This window comes from Chanodichthys erythropterus, chromosome 8, assembly GCF_024489055.1.
Source record: "Chanodichthys erythropterus isolate Z2021 chromosome 8, ASM2448905v1, whole genome shotgun sequence".
Classification (NCBI taxonomy): Eukaryota; Metazoa; Chordata; class Actinopteri; order Cypriniformes; family Xenocyprididae; genus Chanodichthys; species Chanodichthys erythropterus.
This window is the reverse complement of record NC_090228.1, coordinates 24541955-24566286: the sequence shown is the minus strand read 5'-3', so window position 1 is coordinate 24566286 and position 24332 is coordinate 24541955. Positions and strand designations below refer to the sequence as shown.

The window sequence follows — 24332 nt, the reverse complement described above, 5'->3', positions numbered from 1 at the left end:
TAATCTGACGCATGAACATGTTTACAACACAGCAAACTCGGTGAAAAAAGCCAGCAAACTCGGGTTTGATTTGGGTATGCAAGAGCCTATGCAGCTGTCTGTGTAATAACTAAAATAATGTTTATATATCATATTTTCTGGCTAGTTTAGTTAAGTTTTTTTTATAATATACCATACTTTAACCCAAACTGAATAATTAAAAACAAGTTTAAATGAGTAAATCTTCTAAAAATATTTTTTAATATTAATTTTCTTTCCTGACATACTTCAATTCTTGTTAAAACACACTAGATATGCTTATTCTGTGCATTTTGAGCACTTTTTGTGTGAAATCATATTTATTTTGTCCATCAAAGGTGTACTTTCACTTTAATTGAGCATTAGCAGGGCAGCAAAAATAGACCCAGCGCCTAAATGACCACGGCACTGCTGCTTCTGCTCTGCTCCTGCTACGCGCTGCCACGCAGCCTCTGCGTGCGGTGTGAACGCTCTCATCTGTTAACATGGGCACCGGAAAAAAATATGCTCTGCTACCGCGTGCGGTGTGAACCCGGCCTAATGCATGTGAAACACTGTCATCCGCAAACACACAGTTTATAGCCTCTATATTTACTTTGCGAACATGGAAAACAGCGATAGATGCATGACACCAATGTGCTCAGGCTCTGGCTTAGCTGTTCTCAGTGGAGTCAAAAGAAAAGTCTGCAGCATCTCTTCAAAGTTCAAACAGGTTCGAATGCAACCAGGAAAATGGTCCTAGCTGGTTGTAGTTTGTTGAAACTCTCTGTTATGGTAAGGGGTGTGACATTTCGGACACATGCTTGAAGCGGTTGACCAATCAAAACTCACTGGTCCAACCAACCAATCAGAGCACATTGTGCTTTTCAGAAGGAGGGGCTTCATAGAAACAGGAGCTAAACAGAGTGTTACTGAGAGACTGGGAGGAGAGGTGCTTCAACAATGTAAAATATGTGAAAAATCTAATACCTGAAAACACCGAAAGACCATGAAAAAAAAAAAAAAAATCAAGACTTTGTAAAAGGGCATAATAGGTCCCCTTTAAGTGTCATTATAGTAGCATTAGTTATAAAGAGACACATCAATGCTTTAATGTATTGTCCTTTAACAACATATTGATTCAGAATAACAAATTTATTTCAAGTGAACCCTACAAATATATAAATATAAAAAAGATTGGCATAATGCTAATGGAAAACTATTTTTTCCCCTTCTATTTGTAAAGCATAATGTGTGGTTTTAATAAGACATTTGTATTGGAAGTCTGCACATTAAATATTGAAAGATGTAGCCATACGATATGTGTTGCCATTAAACAGGGTCAGTAAGCAGTCAGTAAACTTAAACTGGAGGATAGGATGTCCCAAATTTGGTAACACGGTTCCAAGTAATGCAAATCACAAATGAAATGAATATTAAATGAATATAAAATAACTCATATATTATTTAGTGATCTCCTGAGATTGGTGATTGAAGGACATTTCTTTCATTTTTAAAGTGTTTGGGGCCCTGTTTTGTATTCTATTTGTGGATAGTGCTAAAATGCTAAATCACACGTTTTCTTAATGCTTCATTGCAATGTTAACAGTTCGCAGCTTGTGTTCACTTTAATGTTTTTTTTTTTTTTTGTAATTATGACTCTGTGGCAGTATCTTTTCATCATAGAGACTATTGAGAAATCGAGAATATTGCTCAAAGGTATTGCTCACATCAAGGTCTATGTTTAAGCAGTCTACAGCTGAACAAGGTCACCTGGATCAGATCTGGAGTCGTGAAATACTCCAAACAGTTGTTCAGATAACCTTGGTGAGCACTCAAATCTTCACAGGCAGCACTCGAGACACAATTAACTGTGGTAAAGCAAGTCCCAGAAGTGAGTGAAGCACTGGGTTGTAGCTTCTGAGACTTACTTATTCATCTCAGTGCATTTAAAGTTAGTATTTGGTCTCCTATATTGAATTTCAATTTCTCCGTGCTACCTGGACTGAAAAATTCACATTTATTTGTCAGCAAAAGTCTGTCAGATGAGGCAAAATGCATCATCTGACTTTTGACATCTTCAGGGCTTTCGTGGAAATTACAGATTGTACTTCCGCATTTTTGTCGATATGTCGGATCGGCAGAGGGTTATTAACAGAACAGTTATTGTAAGGGTAAGTTTATCACTGAAAATTGGATTTTATCTAATTTTTTAACGGCATTATGGTAAAAATGGAACACTATGGCAACAGCTTTCTTTCTCCCCCCCCTCCCGTTTGACATAAAATACTGTATTTGTAGTAATCTCGTTTAAAACAATGACCACAAACACAGGTTTTTCAGATTTTCCTTCGCTGTGTTTTCTCAGTATGTGGTTTTTCCAAAAATATTGGTCCTCCCTAATTTTTGGAGTAAATGTATTGAGTTCCAGTCAAAGACTTCTTGATTGAACAGCTTATTTGGATGATTTAGATGACAATATCTTAAGTTTTTGTTATCGTAATTAAACACCATTACATATATTGCATTATATTATATTGCATTATTGGGATTTGCATTTACCATGTTTTTTTTTTTTTTTTTTTTAAGAACAGCCATGCAGCCTATTTTTAGGCCTCGATACTGGTTGAGAACCACTTTGTTAGAATGTCTTACACCCAACTTTAGTTGTTTCTGAACTTGTGAATCAGATGCACTGGCCTGAAATCTGCACTGAAGCCAAAGTTTGCACTTTTTACAAACTTTATTTCTGTCCAGAAATGTGTCACCTGGCTTTGGTTGTACCTGGCTCATGACGCAATTCATATGAAAGAGAAAGGAAATTCATAATGCAATCAATGAAATACAACGGTGCAGTTATTCTAAGACCCCAGAGAAAGTATCTACTGTACGCTCTCCCCAGACACCTGAACTACATATCATCATCCTCAGCAGCCTGCGTTAATACAGTGAAGTATCACTTTACAAGAGCTGCATTACTTTATGGCTCTGCCACGTGCTGCAGTGTCCTTTATATGACTTACCGCTGCCATTCATGAATCTAGTACCAAACTAAACTTTTACAGCTCAGAATAAAGACCTTTCATGCTTATGAGCATACCATTCTCTCAGGACTATAGGTGATGTAGTATATATTGGAAATTGGGATCAACATAGGATCTCGAGGCCACTACATAAGGATGTCATTACCTCGACAAAATGATTACATTCCCACAAATTGAAGTGATGAAAAAATGAAAATTCTGCCATAATTTACTCATCAAACAGATCTCGCCCCCCCCCATTGACTACCATAGTATTTGTTTTTCTTACTATGGTAGTAAATGCAGGGCGTTTGGTTACTGACAATGCTCCAAATATCTTTCTTTGTGTTCAGCAGAAAAAGAGATTCATACAGGTTTGGAACTACTTGAGGGTGAGTAAATGATGATAGATTGTTCTTTTTTTTTTGGTGAACTATCCCTTTAATGTCGTGGCTATGACATAACAGTGAACCGAATTTGCCCACACCTGGTCACCGTAATGAATAATTTGAATGCGATGTAAGTTGTTTTGGGTAAAAGTATCTGTCAAATGAATAAATGAGAATGACACTATTAAAATATCTCTTAATTAGTGCTCTTGTATGCTTGAATTTTGACATGGAGCTGCTTCTACTGCCACTGTCTTGAGAAAACCTAATAGCCAAATATGAATACTGGGTTTACACCTGGTATTAAGATGCGTTTTTGTTGATTAGATCAAGTATACGAGAGAGACATGTTACTATTTTAAACCTGGTGTTTTTGTACACTTTCAACCACTTCTGTCCTGATTTCTTTGAGGGGAAGGTCTATGAGCAGGTAAATGTATGTTGTTTTTCTTTTCTTTTTTTTTTCCTCAAATCTTTCTTGAAATAAGATGAAATAAGCTCACACAATGTTTATTAGAACACACAAGGAAAAACATAAAGAGAGCAGCAGCTTTTGTTTCTGCACTGAAAGCTGCACAAAACCATGGCGAACATGGTGTTCGAAATCAGGAATGGTGAGAGAACATTGTGCTTGGTACGTTTTTTGCCTTCAAACCAAACTTGGGTCTTCGGCCGGCAAAGTTTAAAGGAACACTCCATTTTTTTTTGAAAATAGGCTCCCCTAGAGTTAAACAGTTGAGTTTTACCATTTTTGAATCCATTCAGCCGATCTCCGGGTCTGGCGGTACCACTTTTAGCATAGCTTAGCATAGTTCATTGAATCTGATTAGACTTTTAGCAAATTTTGAAATTTTTCCTATTTAAAACTTGACTCTTTTGTATTTACATTGTTTACTAAGACCGACGGAAATTGAAAAGTTGCAATTTTCTAGGCTGATATGGCTAAGAACTATACTCTCATTCCTGCGTAATAATCATTTCAAAAATAAGCATTTTCCGTCGGTCTTAGTACACAATGTAGCTAAAGAAGAGTCAAGTTTTAAATAGGAAAAATATTGAAACTCTTTGGTCATTTTTGAGCGAGATGCTGTCTAATCAGATTCAATAAATTATTCTAAGCTATAGTAAAAGTGGTACCGCCAGACCCGGAGATCAGCTGAATGGATTCGAAAACGGTAAAACTCAACTGTTTAACTCTAGGGGAGTTGGAAAATGAGCCTATTTTCAAAAAAGTGGAGTGTTCCTTTAAATCCCGTCTGGTTAGCACACTTCTCATATTGTTTACACATTAGGTTGGTAGGTGGAGAGTTGACGCTCTTTTGTGGCTGTTCGAACACATTCGACCACATGAGCGTTTACACTACGAAAGCAACTACTTCTGGAAGTGGTCAAACGTGGACAAGATCAAAATGTTTTAGACCCTGTTCACACCTGTATTTGGTGTCATTCACTTGTGATCCGATCAACCATAATGGATCTTAGTACCAGGTGTAAACAAGGCCTCTCTCTGTCTGTCTCTCTTGCCATTTTCTTTGCTGTCTCTTAAATAAACTCTTAGATGAACCTTTGAAGTCCTGTTTGAAGTGGCATTGTATGTTTTCTTTATAGTAGCTGTAGTGGTTCTTTGAGGGATTATAGCGCTCATACTGCTTGTGTAAGTCCATTCAGAGTTCCTGTGTTTAATTCAGTCTGCGGCAGTGTTTGAAGCACACAATAGACCACTAGCTGACTGTTGCGCAGGGCCAACACAAAGATGTACAGGCTTGGGAAGGCATTATAATCTATAGGGTATTCTGGAGACTTGATTTTCTTTAAAAAGAACACACAATGGGCTGTGGTAGTGTAATATTCATTCACTCGTACTGGGGAACTGCAGTACGAACATTTTAAAGGAATTATTCATACACATTCTGTCATCATTTTATTCACAGTCATGTTGCTCTAAACCTGTGAGACTTATTTTTTTCTTCTGTGGAATGTCAAAGGAAATACTTACAATGGAGTCTACTTTTATGAAACTTTCATGGTGCATTAACTTTCATTGTATGAACAAGAGCAGCTTGAATATTTTGCACAGCTCCTTTTGGGTTTCAATCCATATATTTATTTAGGCATTTATTTTACTTATTTATTTATATTTTTTGTTGGGGTTGTTTGTGGATTGATTGCCAACCGTGGGTTAAAAAGATAATAGATCTGTGGAAATGGCATGTTTTCTTGGAAATGAGATGCGGCACTCTATTGAAATGCTCAGTGTAATTTACAGTTGTTTTTTGTGATATGTTTATTTGTTCTCACCCACCTCATTTTCAGTATGAATACGTCACCATGTATGAGACGGAGGGGTTTGATACTGGTATAAAGGCTCATTGATATCGAATATGATTACAGTATGAACTTTGGGTGTTGTGTTACTTAAACTGCAATAATAAGAAGAAACTCCTCTGTCAGGAAATCTGAATGACTCAAAATAATCATTTATTGTTTTGAGAATGTGTATCTATTGCTTCCTGTTTTTTTTTTTTTTTTTTTTTTGGAGCTAACAAAGAAAGATGGTTGTAGAAACGGTATTGGCACAGAAATAAACAGTCCTCACACAAATTAGATAAAGAAAATGAAACGACTGCCTTAGAGTGGTTTGACATGAATAGTACAGTCCACAAATATACACAGCTACACACACCTGTGTACAAAATGGAGTTACATACAGTTCTCATGGAAACATGTCAGGGTAATATTTCACCCCCCCCCAAAAAAAAAAAAAAAAAAAAAAATATATATATATATATATATATATATATATATATATTTTTTTTTTAATACATTGAGTTTCATTATATTTAGACATTAACAACAATAATATTCATAATAATTAACAACAACAAGAAAAATAGTACTAATAATATTAAATTATTATTATTATTATTATTATTATTATTTTATTGTTAATTTTAGGTATCAACACAAATATCATGACATAGATACATTGAATATTATTGTATTGTATTGTATTGTATTGTATTGTATTGTATTGTATTGTATTGTATTGTATACATTTTTTAATCCATTTGGAAATCAATGAATTTGGGAGAAAATGTGCTTAAAGGGTTAGTTCACCCAAAAATGAAAATTCTGTCATTTATTACTTGTTCCACACCTGTAAGACCTTCGTTAATCTTGGGAATGCAAATTGAGATTTTTGTTGAAATCCGATAGCTCTGTGAGGCCTGCATAGGGAGCAATGACATTTCCTCTCTCAAGATCCATAAAGGTACTAAAAACATATTTAAATCAGTTCACGTGAGTACAGTGGTTCAATATTAATATTATAAAGCGACAAGAATATTTTTGTTGCGCCAAAAAAAACCCAAAATAATGATTTATAGTGATGGCCATTTTCAAAACACTGCTTCAGGAAGCTTCGGAGCATAATGAATCAGCGGTTCAGAGGGCCAAAGTCATGTGTCAAAGTCATTTCAGCAGTTTTGCGGTTTGAGACGCAATCTGAATCATGATTTGATACGCTGATTCATTATGCTTCGAAGCTTCCTGTCATGATTGATGAAGGTGAGTAATAAATGACATTATTTTCACTTTTGGGTGAACTAACCCTTTAAGTGTCTAATGCAAATGATCTTAATTTTTATTTAAGCTATAGATTTGATCATGCTCTTTTTTCCCCCCCTTTTGATTATGAGGTTAAATATGGCCCTGGCATGGTTAATACAGGTTTTGTGAGACTCATTTAGCTGGCAGCCATAGACTCCTTTCAGGAGCAACTGTCCGGACGATCACAACCTCGTTTGAGGTCACCGTCTCCAGAGGAACAAAGACAGCAACAATGAGCTGATGAAATAGTGAATGTCTAATTCCTCTCTCTTCCTCTCCCCCCGTTGTGAGATTAATGCCACGTGGAGGAAATATAACAGATAGTTTAATTAAGTGCCAGGGCACAAGATTCATCGACTAATTTCTGCGGCTGACAGCGCAAATGAGGGTTCAAAGGTGCGAGCCGAGGAGACACCCTTGAGTGGCTCTGTGTTTAATGAATTGAGCGCTTTCCCTATAAAGTTCCTGCGTAAAGCAGCACGCACATTAAAGCTAGCCTTCAATATGTCAGGACAACCTACCGTCCTCATATACTACACCAGCATACCTGCCTGGAGAGAACACAAACTCATGCCCTCTGTCCTTACACTTTAGCCACACAGGTATTGCACAAGCACCATGAAGATAGGCAGAAATGCATTCATTAGACTGGAAATGGTGTCTTTTATAATGATATATAGCTTAATGAAGACTTTGGAATTACCTGGATTACTGCATTACTGACCCCTAAAATGAGTTTCAGGGATAATTCACCCAAAAGCCATCATTTGCTCACCTTCATGTTTTTCCAAGCCCATAAGGCTTGTTTTCTTCCGTTAAGCAAAAAAAGAGACGTTTTGAAGAATGTTCGGGCTACTCTTTTCGCTGCATTGCAAAAGTGAAAACAGAACTCCGTCCATCCATCGTCAATGCCTTCCCCTTATTGCACACTTTGTGGTCAACTTCCTGACAAGTATCTTGAATCATATAGGCATTTCAGATTACAAATAAACACTATTTTCACAAACAGACACAGGGACACATTACAAAAAAGTAAAGCTGTATGATTCTGGATAAATTGAGAATCACAATTTTTTTCATTCAAATAGAGGTCACGATTCTCCCACGATTCTGATCAGACAAATAACATGTAATTTACTAGAGGTTCTGACAAAGTGTTAATTGCTGCAGTTTATTTAAAATGTTTTATTAAAATTAATCTGAATTAATTATTAAAAAAAAAAAAAAATGTTTGAATGAATGATTTAATGACTAACTCATAAGTACTTTTTGTTTCCTTACTGGATGAATCAGAGTTTTTGAACAAATCTCTTGAATGTAATTGATACAATTTTTATTTGAAGCGTAAAGCTTTCAAAAGTTGATTTGCTCTATTTTGATCGCTACTGTAGACGTCAGTGTTTATATCCAAACTATACATTTTTATCTCAGTACTTCTGTGATAATTTGAATTATTGTAACAGAAATAATGATACTGTGTGGTTGAAAAGACTTTGTGAAGCTGTTTCATACCTATAACAACTGCTCTGTCTCAGCGGTGGTGCAAACACATTGTCATTGATTTTGATTTTGTATGGTTTTGTCAAAGGTTTAATAGACACAGGTGAATTGTTGTCATTTAGGAATGAGATTGCGTGGGTGTTTTGAATCAAGATCGCGATCTTTTAACAATTAATCGTGCAGCTTGACAATTAAGTGTTACTAAATAAATAAATACATTTATAGAAACTGTTGTACAATTAATAATATTAATATACTTTACACCTCAGGTCAAGTTTTGCCATAATGAATTTGTTAATGTTATTTTGACCACCCAGATTTACATTGTGATTTCTATTAATCATGATTTCTATTAATCTGTAGATCAGATTTAAAAAAAAAAAACTCTGGGTGTTGTTCTTTGCTAATGTAATGCAAAGAATAATTTGGGCCAACATTTCATTTAAGAACTGACTGGAAATACAATTAATAACAAACCTTTGAGGCATCTCTGCAAAAGTGTTAACATCAATAATAATGAATGATGTGTGAATAAGTAGACCATGTTTGTTTTTACAGTCACTCGTATTTGCATGGCAGTCATAACAACACTATTCATTATTTATACGCTTCAGTCTTTATTTTTCCCTGACAAAGAAACTGCACAAGAAACATCCAGCTCTGATATCAGAAAGGGTTTTTTTTTTTTTTTTTTTTTTTTAGAAAAATAAAAACGATTTCCCCAGAAGGCTCTTGTTGTATTCATGGCACATTTCGTCTATTGTATGAATTTTTAAACCAACCTCTGATTTAAAATTTAGATTTATCTTTGATGTCAAATAAAATGTATGCACATTACACTGCAGCCTGTTGTCAAGGATCTGAGAAATGACTAATCCACATTCAACACATTATGATCGCTGCCATCAACCCTTGAAATATGCAATACAGATATGAAATGAGAAATATTTGGTATTAAAGTTCTTTTTTGCACTTTAAAGGCTCTGCAGGGACTCTTTGTCCATTTTAAAAGTCCAATTTGCCTCACTGAGATTTATTCACGTTAGCACTCTTGGGTTCACCAATGCATACTTTTCAGTGCTTATTGAAAGCATGATGTGCCCATAGAATTCAAATGTTATAGGCCAAATCCTATATTAAATATGCCAGATTAGTGCATCTTAAATCATTATATGTTGAAAAGAGTATATCAGAGATGCCTTGATGACACTCTATTTACTATTTAGAACATATCAACAGATGTTTGAATTAAATGCTGCCATGTTATTATGCTTTTTATAGTATGTATAGAGTGTGTAGTATGTACATTTGTTTATGATGCCAAATCAGCCATTATTTTTAACATATTTGTTAATTTGATTTGATCGGCAATGGATTTTTGTACAAAATTGAATTGAATGCAAAATACATGTTTATTTCCATGATAACTGGATGTCACTCGCTGAATTAAGCATGTGCACAGCTGGGCCTCACTTATTCAATAAAAACTTTCAGCCAAAGTAATTTATAAAAGTATTATTGCATACATTTCCAATTCCGTGTGACAATTTATGTACAAATAGTTTTACAAATGATTTACAGAGCAATTTTCCTTTTATGTTTCATGAATGAGGTCCTGAGAAGTCCGATTTGACAATGTAGTGTACTAGTATTTGAAAAGTTTTATTGTTTCATATGGTGGAGAGCCGCTTCACAAACAGTCTTTTGAACATCACAGTATGGTTGTGTCTGTTGCAAATATTCAAATTGTCACAGAAGTACTGGGATAAGTTTATAATTCGGATATAAACACTGATGTCCAGGTAGCGATCAAAATAGATCAAATCACGTTTTGAAAACTTGACACTTCAAATAAAGATTGTATCAATTACATTGTTACACCAGTAGGTGGCGACAATGTAATTGTAATTGATAAGACAAGCGACTGTTAAAGGTGTATTTGTCATTGAATTGTTTTAGACTGCAGCAATTAAGTTTGTCAGAACCTTTGTTTTTTTTTTTTGTTTAGTTGCCTGTTCCAAATCGTGGGAGAATCGTGATCTCTTTTTGAAACACACAAATTGTGATTCTCAATTTATCTACAATCTTATATTTTTTAAGTATACCATAAGTGGTATTACTTTCTGAACAATAGCACGTGCTGTCTTTTTTTGTCAAATACTATGGTTCTCTGTGTGAATGTTGGCATTGTACTGGTGTTATCAAAATCTGTTTGCTTTTTATAGTCAACATGAAATTAAAATTGACACTATTTTTCAGGTTGTTATTGTGCACAAATCATGATTCACATTATATTATTATTATATTTTGCTCAAAAAATCCTGTCAATAATGCTGTCACTAATCGTAGGGTTTTTGCTGCAAAACAACACAGAAAGGCCACAGATATCACTGCAATTATTTGAGGAAACCCGCTTCATTCTGGAATGTAAAAATCAGGTCCCGCAAAATCTTGACAGGACTGCTTAATAAACTTGTGCCACTATTTTGAGTTGTGACTTTGTGACTTTCTTTCTAATAAAAGTCTTTTCTTTCCGCAGAGGAGCTTCGGAAGTTGAGCTGGTCTGGAATTCCGCGGCAGGTGCGCCCAATCACATGGAAGCTGCTCTCAGTAAGTAGAACAATCTCAGCGCACAGTGAAGTCCTGCTTCAAATGGTCAAGCTCATTAGAGAACTACAGCGCACATCCATTACAAGATGAATCAAAGAATACATAATGCATTCTACATAAATACACATTTATAAGTAATTAGGCTTCCTACTAATGACTTCTAGGATGACTTCTGCCTGGAAGCTCAGAGGTCCAGTCGACTGAAAACTAATGGTGCATTAAACTGTTTCAGTGGTCGAGCAAAACCTGAATCTGTGAATGGGCAAACCCTATTTCTGTTAGGTGGACTCTTGGACCAACTGAACTGAATTCTATACATATGCACTTGCATTTTTTGAATCACACAAAAAGCTCTCAAATGCTGGGATAACATGAATCATGCATGCACGACAGCTTTAGTGTCTGCTGTCATTAAAGCTCATTCTTTCCTAACTTTAACTTTTCACTCCATAAACAGAAGTTTTTACAGATTAAAAAAATAAAAATAAAAAGATGGTAAATTTTAAAAGTAAATGCAATTAAAACACAAAGTAGAAACATATGTTTTTGCACCTAACCTTGACTGCCCATGGCAGATGTACTCATGTTTTTGTCTTGGTTACTGAAAATGTTCCTACTAATGATATACTTAGTGGGAAATTTAATAATAACACCACAGGGAAAAAAAAAAAAAAAAAAAAGATAATAAAATAAATAAGTATTGTGTTTTTTTTTTTTTTTAATAGGGATTTGAGTTCTATAGCCAGAAACATTCTTAATGGAAATATGCAAATGAAGTATGAAATATGAAATATAATAATAATAATAATAAATAATAAATAATAATAAATAATAATAATAATAATAGGAAATATGCAAGTGAATGTTTGGTGCTTGTTTGAACGTACTTAACATGCATTCCTGCATTACAGTAGCGGGAGAAAACCACATGACTCAAGGTGGTGATAATGTGGTTCAAATGTGTGTGCCATTTAAACTGGATGTGGTGTTATACAGTTAGTTATGAACATGTTGAGTTTGACTGACTTGCTCAGCAATATTCCTTTCAAAATGTTGCTTCATCAAGACAATAGCTGACCTGAAAGAGATTTAATCGTAGAAGGATGCATTGCAATTGCATTCTGACACATCTCGGAATCCAGTGAAACATGAAATGGGGCTTGCGTATCGAAAAACATTTCCATTCGCATACTAGGATGTTTTGAGACTAAAATGGTAGTGAAGTTTTCAGGACTATTTAATTTTTTGACTCTGCTTACTTAAACATAACCTTTTACTAGAGAACTAAAATAGCACATACTTACGAAACCACTGAAGTAATGTGCCGTTTTCCACTTTTCATGGGTACAATAGGATCTGTCTTGTACACCACACTAAAGATATTTTTGAATGCAGTCCAAATGGAGAAACTCCGGATGCTATGAAGATACGAAAAACATGTTATTGCGAGCTATAAAAGCTATTTAAAGGGATTCAACCTTCAAATGGTTTACTACAAATGGGCAGCTAGGAAGAGCTGTGTAGATAAACTTCAATCCCACTCTCTTGCCTCTTATGCTGGTTGATACTGGTTCAAATCTCTCAGAGCGGTGTGAATAGGGCCAGTTAAATTGGTGCCGTGACCCGGATGGGAATGAAGTTTAAGGGGATGATCGTCACCAACTTCTTAAACGCCAGCTGGTAAGAACTGTGCAGGTAAATCTCCACTCAATCCCCCCGGCCCAACCAGTGTCAACCAGCATTGAAGGGGGTGCACACTTGGTAGTACACCCATCTCCCATGCCGATTGACATTGGTTCAAATCCCACTTTGAGCAGTGCGAATAGGACCATGCATTTTAAGAAAGGAGAAAATGTTTTAAGAAAAAACGGGCGAAAAAAACCCCACACTTTTCACCTTTTATAATGGATGAAAGATATCAAGTATAACTGGTGTAAAGTTTCCCCCAGGACAGGACTGACGTGATCAGGGGGTTATGTGTGGTCGTACCCTTTGACTCACAGACAGGCGGCTGTGTGCCCTTCTGCCACACTGATATATGATGTGACAGTCTGAAACAGGATGGAATGGAAGGGGATATTTGATATTCTGACCCCCTTCTAGGCTAGTGTGTGGTCACACACACACAGAAACATCCAATTCACCCATGTGACCTTCATTTGCCTACGGCTACCTCATCTGTCATCTTGACTCGAACCCTGGACTGCAGCCCCACTCAATCACACCTCATCGATCCACGCTATTGAGCTCCTGCACAGGTGTGCACATTGTGAGTTCATCAGTGTGTGTGTATTTGTGTTTGAGTGAGTGGAGAGCGAGCGTGAACAGCTGGAATGCATCCTTTAACAAGAGTAATGACCGGCGGAGGGCGGCATCACTGTTTGAATGGGCGCTTTAACGCGTGATCAATTCAGTGCATCCTGCTGACGCCTCACAAACTGCCACCGAACTCCGCTCAACGCTTTCCTAAGAAGAAATAATTTCTCTTTTGTCAGGTAGCCCCTAGACAATAAAGATTTCATTAGTAGTGTTTGCTATGGCAAGAATCATTATTGCTGGTACACAGGATTAAATTTTGTACTACATTAAGTATTACATTTTGCAGAATAACACATCCAGTACTCTTTCTGTTTGTCACCTCACATGTTCAAACAGACTAAAAATGTAGATAGGGACCAAAGCCATATATTTAGAGACCAGAATGTCATAGAGACTTTTGGGTTCTTTTGTCTTTGGACAGTAAGCAGCAACCTAGCAACCACCTTGGAAGTCCGTAGCAGCCACCTACAAACCATCTAGAACACCCCAACAGTCACCTGTCAATCACATCAAGCAATAACCTAGCAACCATTTCTTAGCTATCACCTATTAAAACCCCTTACGGCATCCTAGAAACCACCCAGAACACCTTGACAATTGCCTGGCAAGAAAGTGTCCAACACTCTAACAACTCCCAAGAAACCACCCAGAACACCATAGAAATCACATAGCAACAACCTAACAACCACTTAATATCACCCTAGCAACCACCTATAGTAACCACCTGGTATTCACTAGAAACCACACAGACCACCTTAGCTATCGGCTAGCAAACAACTAACAACACCCTAGTAACCATCTAGGGATCACATAGAACACCCTAGTGATCACTAAGCAACCACCTAACAATTGCCTTGCAAACATGAAACCACACATAACACCCTAGCGGCCACTTAGAAGTCACACAGAACTCCTTAGCAGTTGCCCATCAACCACCTAGAAACCATCCAGAACCCCTTAACAGTTGCCTAGCAACAAGCTACAAAACACCTTTTATCAATTGGCAAGCCAACCCCAAGAACACATCAGTAATCACCTAGCAATGTGCCAGCATTCACCCAGGATATCCTAGCAATATGCTATAAACCACCTACAACATACTTGCAACTACCTAGAACACATTAGCCATCATCTAGCAACCCTATTTATTGCTTTTATTACTATTACTAATATTCAAATTATATTCAAATTTAAAAGGCATAACTTGAAAAAAATGTAAATGGCTTGGTTACTGTTTTGATGTGACCAAGATCTTCTCCACACTGAGCTTCTCTTCTTCTGCAATGATTTGAATGAACAAAACAGCATCGCCACATCTTTTGGGTTTAAATATGCAACACACCTTTTTTCGGATATTCGAAATTCAAAATTTAAACGTGCCATAGAATTGAACATTGAATTTATCTCGTCATAGTTTAATAACAGGAGTTCAGTACATGGAAATGACATACAGTGAGTCTCAAACACCATTGTTTCCTCCTCCTTGTATAAATCTCATTTGTTTAAAAGACCTCTGAAGAACAGGCGAATCTCAACATAATACCGTCGGGATCATTAATATGTACGCCCCCAATATTTGCATATGCCAGCTCATGTTCAAGGCATTACACAAGGGCAGGACGTCAGGATGTGCACAGCTGAATCATCAGACTAGGTAAGCAAGCAAGAACAATAGCAAAAAAAATGGCAGAAGGAGCAATAATAACTGACATGATCCATGATATTTTTAGTGATATTTGTAAATTGTCTTTCTAAATGTTTCGTTAGCATGTTGCTAATGTACTGTTAAATGTGGTTAAAGTTACCATCGTTTATTACTGTATACACGGAGAGAGCCGTCGCTATTTTCATTTTTAAACTCTTGCAGTCTGTATAATGCATAAACACAACTTCATTCTTTATAAATCTCTCCAACAGTGTGTAATGTTAGCTTTAGCCACAGAGCACTATCAAACTCATTCAGAATCAAATGTAAACATCCAAATAAATACCATACTTACGCGATTAGACATGTTGCATGACGAACACTTTGTAAAGATCCATTTTGAGGGTTATATTAGTTGTGTGAACTTTGTTTATGCTGTTTAAGGCAGTCACGAGCTCGGGGGCGGGGAGCACGAGAATTTAAAGGGGCTGTGTGCTGAATCAGCGCATATTTAATGATGCCCCAAAATAGGTAGTTAAAGGTGCCCTAGAACCAGTTTTTACAAGATGTAATATAAGTCTAAGGTGTCCCCTTAATGTGTCTGTGAAGTTTCAGCTCAAAATACCCAAATTTTTTTTATTAATTTTTTTTAACTGCCTATTTTGGGGCATCATTAACTATGCACCGATTCAGGCTGCGGCCCCTTTAAATCGCGTGCTCCCTGCCGAATTTAAAAAAAATATATATCATGTAATCATGGATCATGTCAGTTATGACATGTCAGTTATTCAGCTGTGCACAGATCCAGACGTTACTACTGGCTGCCCTTGTCTAATGCCTTGAACATGATCTGGCATATGCAAATATTGGGGTGTACATATTAATGATCCCGACTGTTATGTAACAGTCGGTGTTATGTTGAGATTCACCTGTTTTTCAGAGGTCTTTTAAACAAATGAGATTTACACAAGGAGGAGGAAACATTGGTGTTTGAGACTCACTGTATGTCATTTCCATGTACTCTTGTACAATAACTCTTGTTATTCAACTATGCCAAGGTAAATTTAATTTTTGATTCTAGGGCACCTTTTAAAAAAAATGAATAATAAAAAAAAAAATCTATGGGGTATTTTGAGCTGAAACTTCACACACATTCAGGGGACACCTTAGACTTATATTACATCTTTTGAAAACGTGTCCTACGGCACCTTTAATTTGACAGCCCTTATTGGGAGCCAACAAAACCTATTGAAGAGAATGTCACATCCTGAACAAGTCCTGAAAAGTGAAGCCAAAGCATTTCAATCGCCCCCTTGAGGCTGGCTGCAATATAGATCATAAGCCCCGTCCTGTCCATGTAATCAAATGGGATGTGACACCAACTAAAAAAAAATCCAATTAGACTTCAAATATTTTTTTTTCCAAAGATCATTTCTGTCATTTTAGGTAGTTCTTATCACTCAGACGTTAATTAAAAAAAAAAAAAAAAATGATGCTATAAAATCGGGTGTAACTTCAATGATTGACAGCTTGCTATTGTGTCTGCGGAATGTGTAGATGGGACCTTGATTCCGTGGCTTCACTACTGCTCAGACTTGGACACCCAAGGGCGTAATCTGCAGCGACCGTTACTGGGATATTTTGCCTTCGGTTTTCTACGGTGGAAGAAAGCGGGGATGTGCTGTCCATCCTAGGGTTTTCTCTTGTGTCTGTTTCTGCACAAACGCCCAGATGAGTTGAAATTATACCCACAATCCCCTGCCACCTTGTTTATTTGTGGGCCTGACAACAATAACTGCTGAAAAATTGGCTTGTACTAGTTAAAGTGCAGTTATGAGTGTTCCAAAATTACATTTCATAGGTATACGATAAAAAAAGACTTACCTCAGTCTCTCATATTCTCTGTGGTAACTTTTTGGGTGGAGAAAGACCCATCTCTTTCTCACCCACCCACACTCAGTGAAATAGCACACGGTGGGCTTTAATAAATAAAAGGATAAAGCTGTGCAGATGATTAAATGGTGGTTTCAGTCGCACTAATACGAGGTGTTTGAGTAATGGCGTCCCGTCGTGAGCAGGTGGGAGTGGGTTGATGCAGAGCCAGCGCCTGGACACAGACCTTACGCATGTGTTCATCCAAACCCAGCTGCTGGGAAACATTTATTACCGGCCTGTTGTTCCTGGACCTCTGCACCTGCTGTGAACAATGCCATGTTCTCTCTCTCTCACTTTCTCTTTCTCTGGCGACAAAATGAGAACAACAACTTCATTTCATGTTTATTTCACCTCATGCAGTGTTAATACACAAGTGCTAGATCAGTGTTGTCGCCTTTTGTGGATGTTATTAATAACAACAGTTTCTTTTTGTGGATGAAAATGCACCTTTGTTAAAACGCCTCTATTATGCATTATTTATTTATTTTTGAATATTACCTTTAATGTAGTGTGTAATATAGCTGTTTGTTAATGTAAAAGGTCAAAGTGCACGACAAATAAAGTTAAAGGGTTAGTTCACCCCAAAATGAAAATTGTCATTAATTACTCACCCTCATGTTGTTTCACACCCGTAAGACTTTTGTTCTTCAGAAGGCGAACATAAGCAGAAGCTCAACCAAACCTGGTATACGCGAGGTTTGTTCTCGTGTGTTACGCAGCATGTTTGAGCTTCTTTTGTTCTTGCGCGTGTAGCAGGTTTGGTTGGGCTTCTGCTTATGTTCATTGATTTAATGTTTACATGCGAGTAAAAGCCTAAACTAAATCTGTTTATCATAACAAGTGATCAATTCAGCAAATTTGGACGATCAATTCAGCAAATTTGGACTAAACCACTCAATTCATATCGATTCGTTTTCCGATCTCTTTATGAAGTTTTTGAAGTGGTAGATGCAAAGGCAGTCAATGGAACGAAATCTGACTGCATTCTGTCATCAAAAATTTTGTCTTCTGAAGAAGAACGAAAGTCGTATGGGTGTGGAATGACATGAGGGTGAGTAATAAATAACAGAATTTTTATTTTGGGGTGAACTAACCCGTTCTAAAAAAAAAAAAAAAAAAAAAAAGATTCTGAACTGCCGAAACGAGTTTTCAGCAATTCCAGTCTCACTTATTGTTACATACCTATGTAACAAATTAGGATAATGCCAATGTCAACTTTGTCCCGCCCTCAAACACTTTAGTTTGGTTGGTGTTGTCAACCTGTCGAGAAGACGCTGTTTTCCGTGCTGCGAATCCACTTCGTATGCATTTCAAAAGGATGGGGACTCGCGCTGGAATTGATATCGAAAAACCGACGGAATCATTACGTTCATGTCATTGTGTATGAAGTGCTAAGTAACAGCTAAATTTTAGATATGGTAATGGGCGTTTTGTTTCCGAAACCTGCTGTAAGCGGTCCTGGAAGTTAGCACTTTTGTAAAGGTCTGAAGTAGGGCTGGACGACTAATCGAAAGGTAATCAAAACCGAAATTCAGAATCTCTAACCGACATGATTTTCCCATGTCGGTTATTTCGTTTTTTTAATCCTGTTAATACTTCCCCCTTAAAAACATACTACTGCGTGTGTAGCCACATGACTCTGCCCCGTCCAGTCACTGGTATAAAAACAACACGGAGGTGAACGCTGGTTCAACACATGGCTTTGCGTCTTCACTAAACTTTGTCAGTTGTATTTGTTTTAAGGTTTACCAGTTTGGACATTCAAGTGATTTTAGACGATTAGATGTATATTATATCGAGCTACCGTGCATTGTGGCACGAACACTCATACAAATGGTAGCTGCGCAAAACGTGAAGATCACGCGCACAGAGAGGAATGCAGAAACTAGTTGTCAGCGCTGTCCAGTGATTTAGCACTAAAGTAGCTTAGAAACTCAAAACTTATTATAGCATATATTTTTCTACTTTTGAAGGAAGTATTTACATCCCACAGCTTCACAAGTAATAGAGAGACGGTATGACTGATTCATACATAAAATCCCTCTCATTAGATACTGGTACTGTGCTAATTTATCTTTATCTGATTTACAACGAGCAGAAATCTGTAAGAAATGTTACGAACCATTGATAAAATAACTGCTGATAGTGAGCTGTTATGTCAGATCAGATAATAAAGACAGTTTCAAGTAATATTGCAAAAATGTCTAAAACAAAACATCCTCTCTAGCACCTTTAAAGGGTTAGTTCACCCCAAAATGAAAATTCTGTCATTAATTACTCACCCTCATGTCGTTTCACACCCGTAAGACTTTCTTTCTTTGGAAGACGAACATAGGCAGAAGCTCAACCAAACCTGCTATACGTAAGGTTCGTTCTTGTGTGTTACGCAGCATGTATGAGCTTCTTTTGTTCTTGCGCGTGTAGCAGGTTTGGTTGAGCTTCTGCTTATGTTCATTGATCAATGTTTACATGCGAGTAAAAGCCTAAATGAAATCTGTTCATCATAACAAGCGATCAGTTCTCTTCAGCAAATTTGGACTAAACCACTCAATTCATATCGATTTGTTTTCCGATCTCTTTATGAAGTTTTTGAAGTGGTAGATGCAAAGGCAGTCAATGGAATGAAATCTGACCACATTCTGTCATCAAAAAATTTGTCTTCTGAAGAAGAACGAAAGTCGTATGGGTGTGGAACGTTCTAAAAAAAACAAAACAAAAAAAAAGATTCTGAACTGCCGAAACAAGTTTTCAGCAATTCCAGTCTCACTTATTGTTACATACGTATGTAACAAATTTGGATAATGCCAATGTCAACTTTGTCCTGCCCTCAGATCACTCTTTCAAAAGAAAAAAATATCCCACCTTTAATAGTCAATCATTTTTACAGTATAAACCTTTTCAGTGAACTGAGGGCAAAAAAAACCCAGAAACAAAATAATCGTTCATTAATCGTAATCGAGGTAAAATGTTCAATTAATCAAGGTTTTGATTTTAGGCCATAATCATCCAGCACTAGTCTGAGGATGCATTACACTGATGCCTAACCCAGACAGTATAAATAAGACCTTGTGACCCAACCTGACCCAGTACGGTCAAATTTTAAGACTAAACACATTGTTTAACATAGTTGGTCAGTATTTGTATTCATTTTAAGTGTGCATAATGAGATACACAGATTCTCATGACCTCTGGAAATAGGTGTGTGAACACATATTTGTTAGTTTAGAAAAAAGACAGATGGACAAACATAAAATAATATCATTAGTTTTTTTTTTTTTTAGTTATTGTCATCTCATGCCTAGTGACCTCTCAAGATTGTTGTTACATTATCCACACCCTTTTGAGTTCCTGTGATAACTGAAAACCTGTATGGCATTTCTCAGAAAATTAATAAAACTTTCAATAAAAAGTTGCATTAAGATATCCCTAGAATTTGGGAATTCAGTCTCTGGGCCCTATTTTAACGATCTAAATGCAAAGTGTAAAGCGCATGGCGCAGGTGCACTCAGGGCGTGTCCAAATCCACTTTTGCTATTTTAACGATGGAAAAACGGTCTGTGCGCCGGGGCGCATTTTTGAAATGGGTTGTCCCTATTCTCTTAATGAGTAATGGGCGTAATGTTCAATAAACCAATCAGAGTGTCATCTCCCATTCCCTTTAAGAGCGAGATGCACTCGTGCCATGGCGGACTGCTATTTACATGGTGGAATTTGTTGGCGGAAAAGCTGAACGCTTTTCAAGCGAAGAAACCGATCTGCTCGTGCGCGAAGTTAAATGTTTAGTTAGAAGTTAAACGAAGTTACATTTTTATATTTATGTAGCCTACACAATAATATTCTTTTACACTGTAATCCTTTTGTTTTTAATATTTGGCATGTTTGTGTGATGCGCATCCCTGTTTGTAATAAGCGAAGTCAACGCGCACTGTGGACGCGCCCAGAGGCGCAGTTTCTACCAATGCGCTCTAACAAAAAAATATTGCGCCATTGACTTTAGACTTTAGACCAGGTTTGAGTTGGTCTATGGCGCAGTCTATTTTCAGCTCTTTAAAATAGCAATGCGCCGGCAATACGCCTGAACAAACCTCTTTTTTAGACCAGCACGCCCATGGGCGCACTAACTGGCGCAAATGCATTTACTAATTTAAGGACGTGACGCTGAACAGGAAAACGCGAACGGCGCCGGATGCAAACTAGCAAACACACTTGCACTGCGCCTTGCGCCGGGTGTATTTTAGGGCCCTCTGATTTTAAAAGTTGTTATCCAGTAATCACATTATCTGATAAATTTTGTCATGCCTGAGATTAAATATGAGATGTAAGATGTGTTTTATTCAAGGCAAATATAACTTGTGAACAATTTCCTGTCATTTCCAATAATATTTTTGTTAGTTTTCTTAAATCATGCAAAAAGTGTGATAATTTTATTTAATTGTATGTATACAGAACTCATAAGCTATAAAAATAAGAAGGAAATTAAATGTTTAAAATGTCATTAGAACTTGAGATATGGTGGAAATAACATTTTGTTGGTTTTGAATATTGTGGTTCATATACACACTGTTGGATATTGTTAATGGAAGAAAATAATCTAGCAAGTCTGGCAAGTTTTTTCTAAAAGTCCATAGGGTCAAACGTGCCTATAAGCTGAAGATGTACTCCCATGTACCCCATCAAGTTTAATAACTACCATTTTTAACTCTATGGTTGTCTGTTAATAATGTGAACATTACTTATAATGTGTTAGACTTAATTACATATACATATGCTAATGGAGCGTACAGAAGAGCGCTGCTTGGCACACATACATCTTGTCACAGAACTCGTCTGAGTGTGGAAGTAAAAAATAGCCACATGGGGGAGCGTCTTGTGTGATAAATGGATTTCTGTGCTTGTAGATTTTTGTGCAATCAATTACTTTATCAAGAGACTTTCTTTTCTGGGCCTGAACATCTGCTGTGTTCTCATTCTCTTGCTATGGCAGTAATAAGAGGAAATGTAACTTTAAATGTGACTAATATCAACTTAGTGGCCCGAAACTCTTGGAAACCTTAACTTTTCTGAGCTCTGATTTTAAATTAGCAGCTATTTTTCTAGGAAAGGCAAACAAACATTTTGTTAGTGAGCACAGATCTATATCAGATTGATTTAGAGGTCTCTCATCTGGGCCGCTGTAAACATTGGTTTTTGTATTTGCTCGTCTATTAACAGGGGTACCTGCCTGCCAATGCAGAGCGGAGGGAAAGCACGTTGCAGAGGAAGCGGCAGGAATACTTCGGCTTTATTGAGCAGTACTATGATTCCCGTAATGATGAACACCATCAGGACACATACAGACAGGTAAAAAACTATATTTAGATCTAGATGGGATACATATTTGTGTTCTATGACTTTTTATACTATGAACTAGTATCTTCTATCTGACATAAAATAACTTAACAGAGAAATTAAACAAACTAGTTTTAAACACAGTAAATGTGTATCATCCCAAGTTTTTTTTTTTTTTTTTTTAATGAAAATAGCTTTCAATCAAACTATTGGTAATGTGGTTGAAATCTAAAATGTATAATAATGTTTTAAAAAACACAAAACATAATGATTAATTTTGAATTTTTATTAAGATTTATTAATGAGACTATGTGGTTTTTTATAATCAATTAACGCTGCTTTGTCATTTTTTTTACAAGATGGACAAAATTTGTCACCAAAAAAGTCATTCGGTTTAACCAAAATTTCGGTTTTACCGAATGACACTTTTGGTTATACCGAATGCCGATATTTTCAAACAATGCTACCTAACAAAAGGACAAAATTAAACATTTTATATTTAGTACAAGTTTTTAAAATATTAAAACATTTTCCATGATTTATAGCGGTTGTACTGAATGACCTGATGTTTTGGGACATGCGTATGAGCAAGAGAAAACACAAATTTTTCAAATAGTTAAGAGAATTAGTTACTTTCCTTCATGACCATGTGGTCCTTTGCAGGTGTCTGAATGATGTCACATCCTGTCACATAATATTGACCGCATGATTTGATCCAAAATGGTCCCTTTATATTTGTTACTTGGAATGGCATCAGTGAAATTAATGTTTCTGGACATTCTTTCTCATAACAAAGCAATGACTTCTACACATAATTTTAATACCATTTTGCACTATGCTAATATATTATAATATACAGTATAAATTTATTACATTTTAAGATATTTTAATCACAAATGAAATGGCTGTATTGGCCTTTGGACGGTTAAACCGAATGACCTTTTGACACTTCAAAATCTTTAAAATACATTTATATGTAGCAAAATATAATTAAAACCCTTTGGATTCAATTAAAAAGATCTAGTTGTACAACCTTACATAGTTTGGATGCCATATCTTTTTTTAATTTTTTTTATTAAGGCCTTTGGACAAAAAAACAAAACAAAATACCTGTCACGTCATTGACCCATTTATAGATTTGTTATTTATAAAGTGATAATGTTTATATATTTAATCTTTTCACTGACTTTTTTTGGGACAAAAAAAAAAAAAAATCTCTATTTTGTAAAAAAATAAAAAAATAGGTCTCATTCATTAAGCTTCATAGAAATTTGTGCATGAAATCTGCATGCAAACAATTCTTATGAACAAATTTACCAAAAACGTTCCTACTAAAATGTATTCTAAATTTACAAAAAAAAAAAAACAACAAAAAAAAACAAAACAAATGAAACCACTCTTATGCAAAAAAACATTTACACTATGTAGCCTTATAATTGTGTTAAGAAGTTCTTTTTCATCTTAACACGACTATTATGTTATGTTATATAGTATATATGTTTGACGAGAGTGACGCAATGCTGTAAAAACTGTGCTGAAAGCCCTTATATGGAGATGGTTTGGTTTTTTTTTAATGCAAATTACTAAAATGTGGCCGCTCATAATAGAATGCTTTCATGAGATGTTCTTTTCTGCATATAAATACAAAAAAAATCCATGCAATTATTAGTGAATGAGACCCAATGTTCCCATTTTGTTCTTTATTCATGGAAAAGGCCTCCTACAGTACTGAACTTTATGCAGGATGATGGCAATAATTAGCTGAATCAAAGACTCTGGAGATTATTGAGAACTTCCTGTGATTTCCTTTTAACTTCCTGTACAGCTCTGCACTGCCAGTGTTAATTCTGCTGTAAATAGAAGAATGTTTAAGTTCAAAGCCAGCAGTTTAGTTGTGCCAGGAGTTTGATGCAATATAGTCAGGGTTTTTGGTTGTTTTACCTACTGATTGAGGTCTTGGCAGCAGCAGTATGTTAG

General features: G+C 36.2%; 1 protein-coding gene across 4 annotated transcripts in view; it reads left to right on the top strand.

Moving 5' to 3' along the window:
- Window positions 1-24332, top strand: part of tbc1d22a (TBC1 domain family, member 22a) — a 185846-nt gene that overhangs the window by 24376 nt on the left and 137138 nt on the right. For all 4 annotated transcript variants that reach the window (XM_067391129.1, XM_067391131.1, XM_067391128.1 and 1 more), the window contains exons 5-6: window positions 11058-11128; window positions 22239-22367. In XM_067391129.1, coding sequence (XP_067247230.1) covers window positions 11058-11128; window positions 22239-22367 — 200 coding nt within the window. The remainder of the gene's footprint in view (window positions 1-11057; window positions 11129-22238; window positions 22368-24332) is intronic.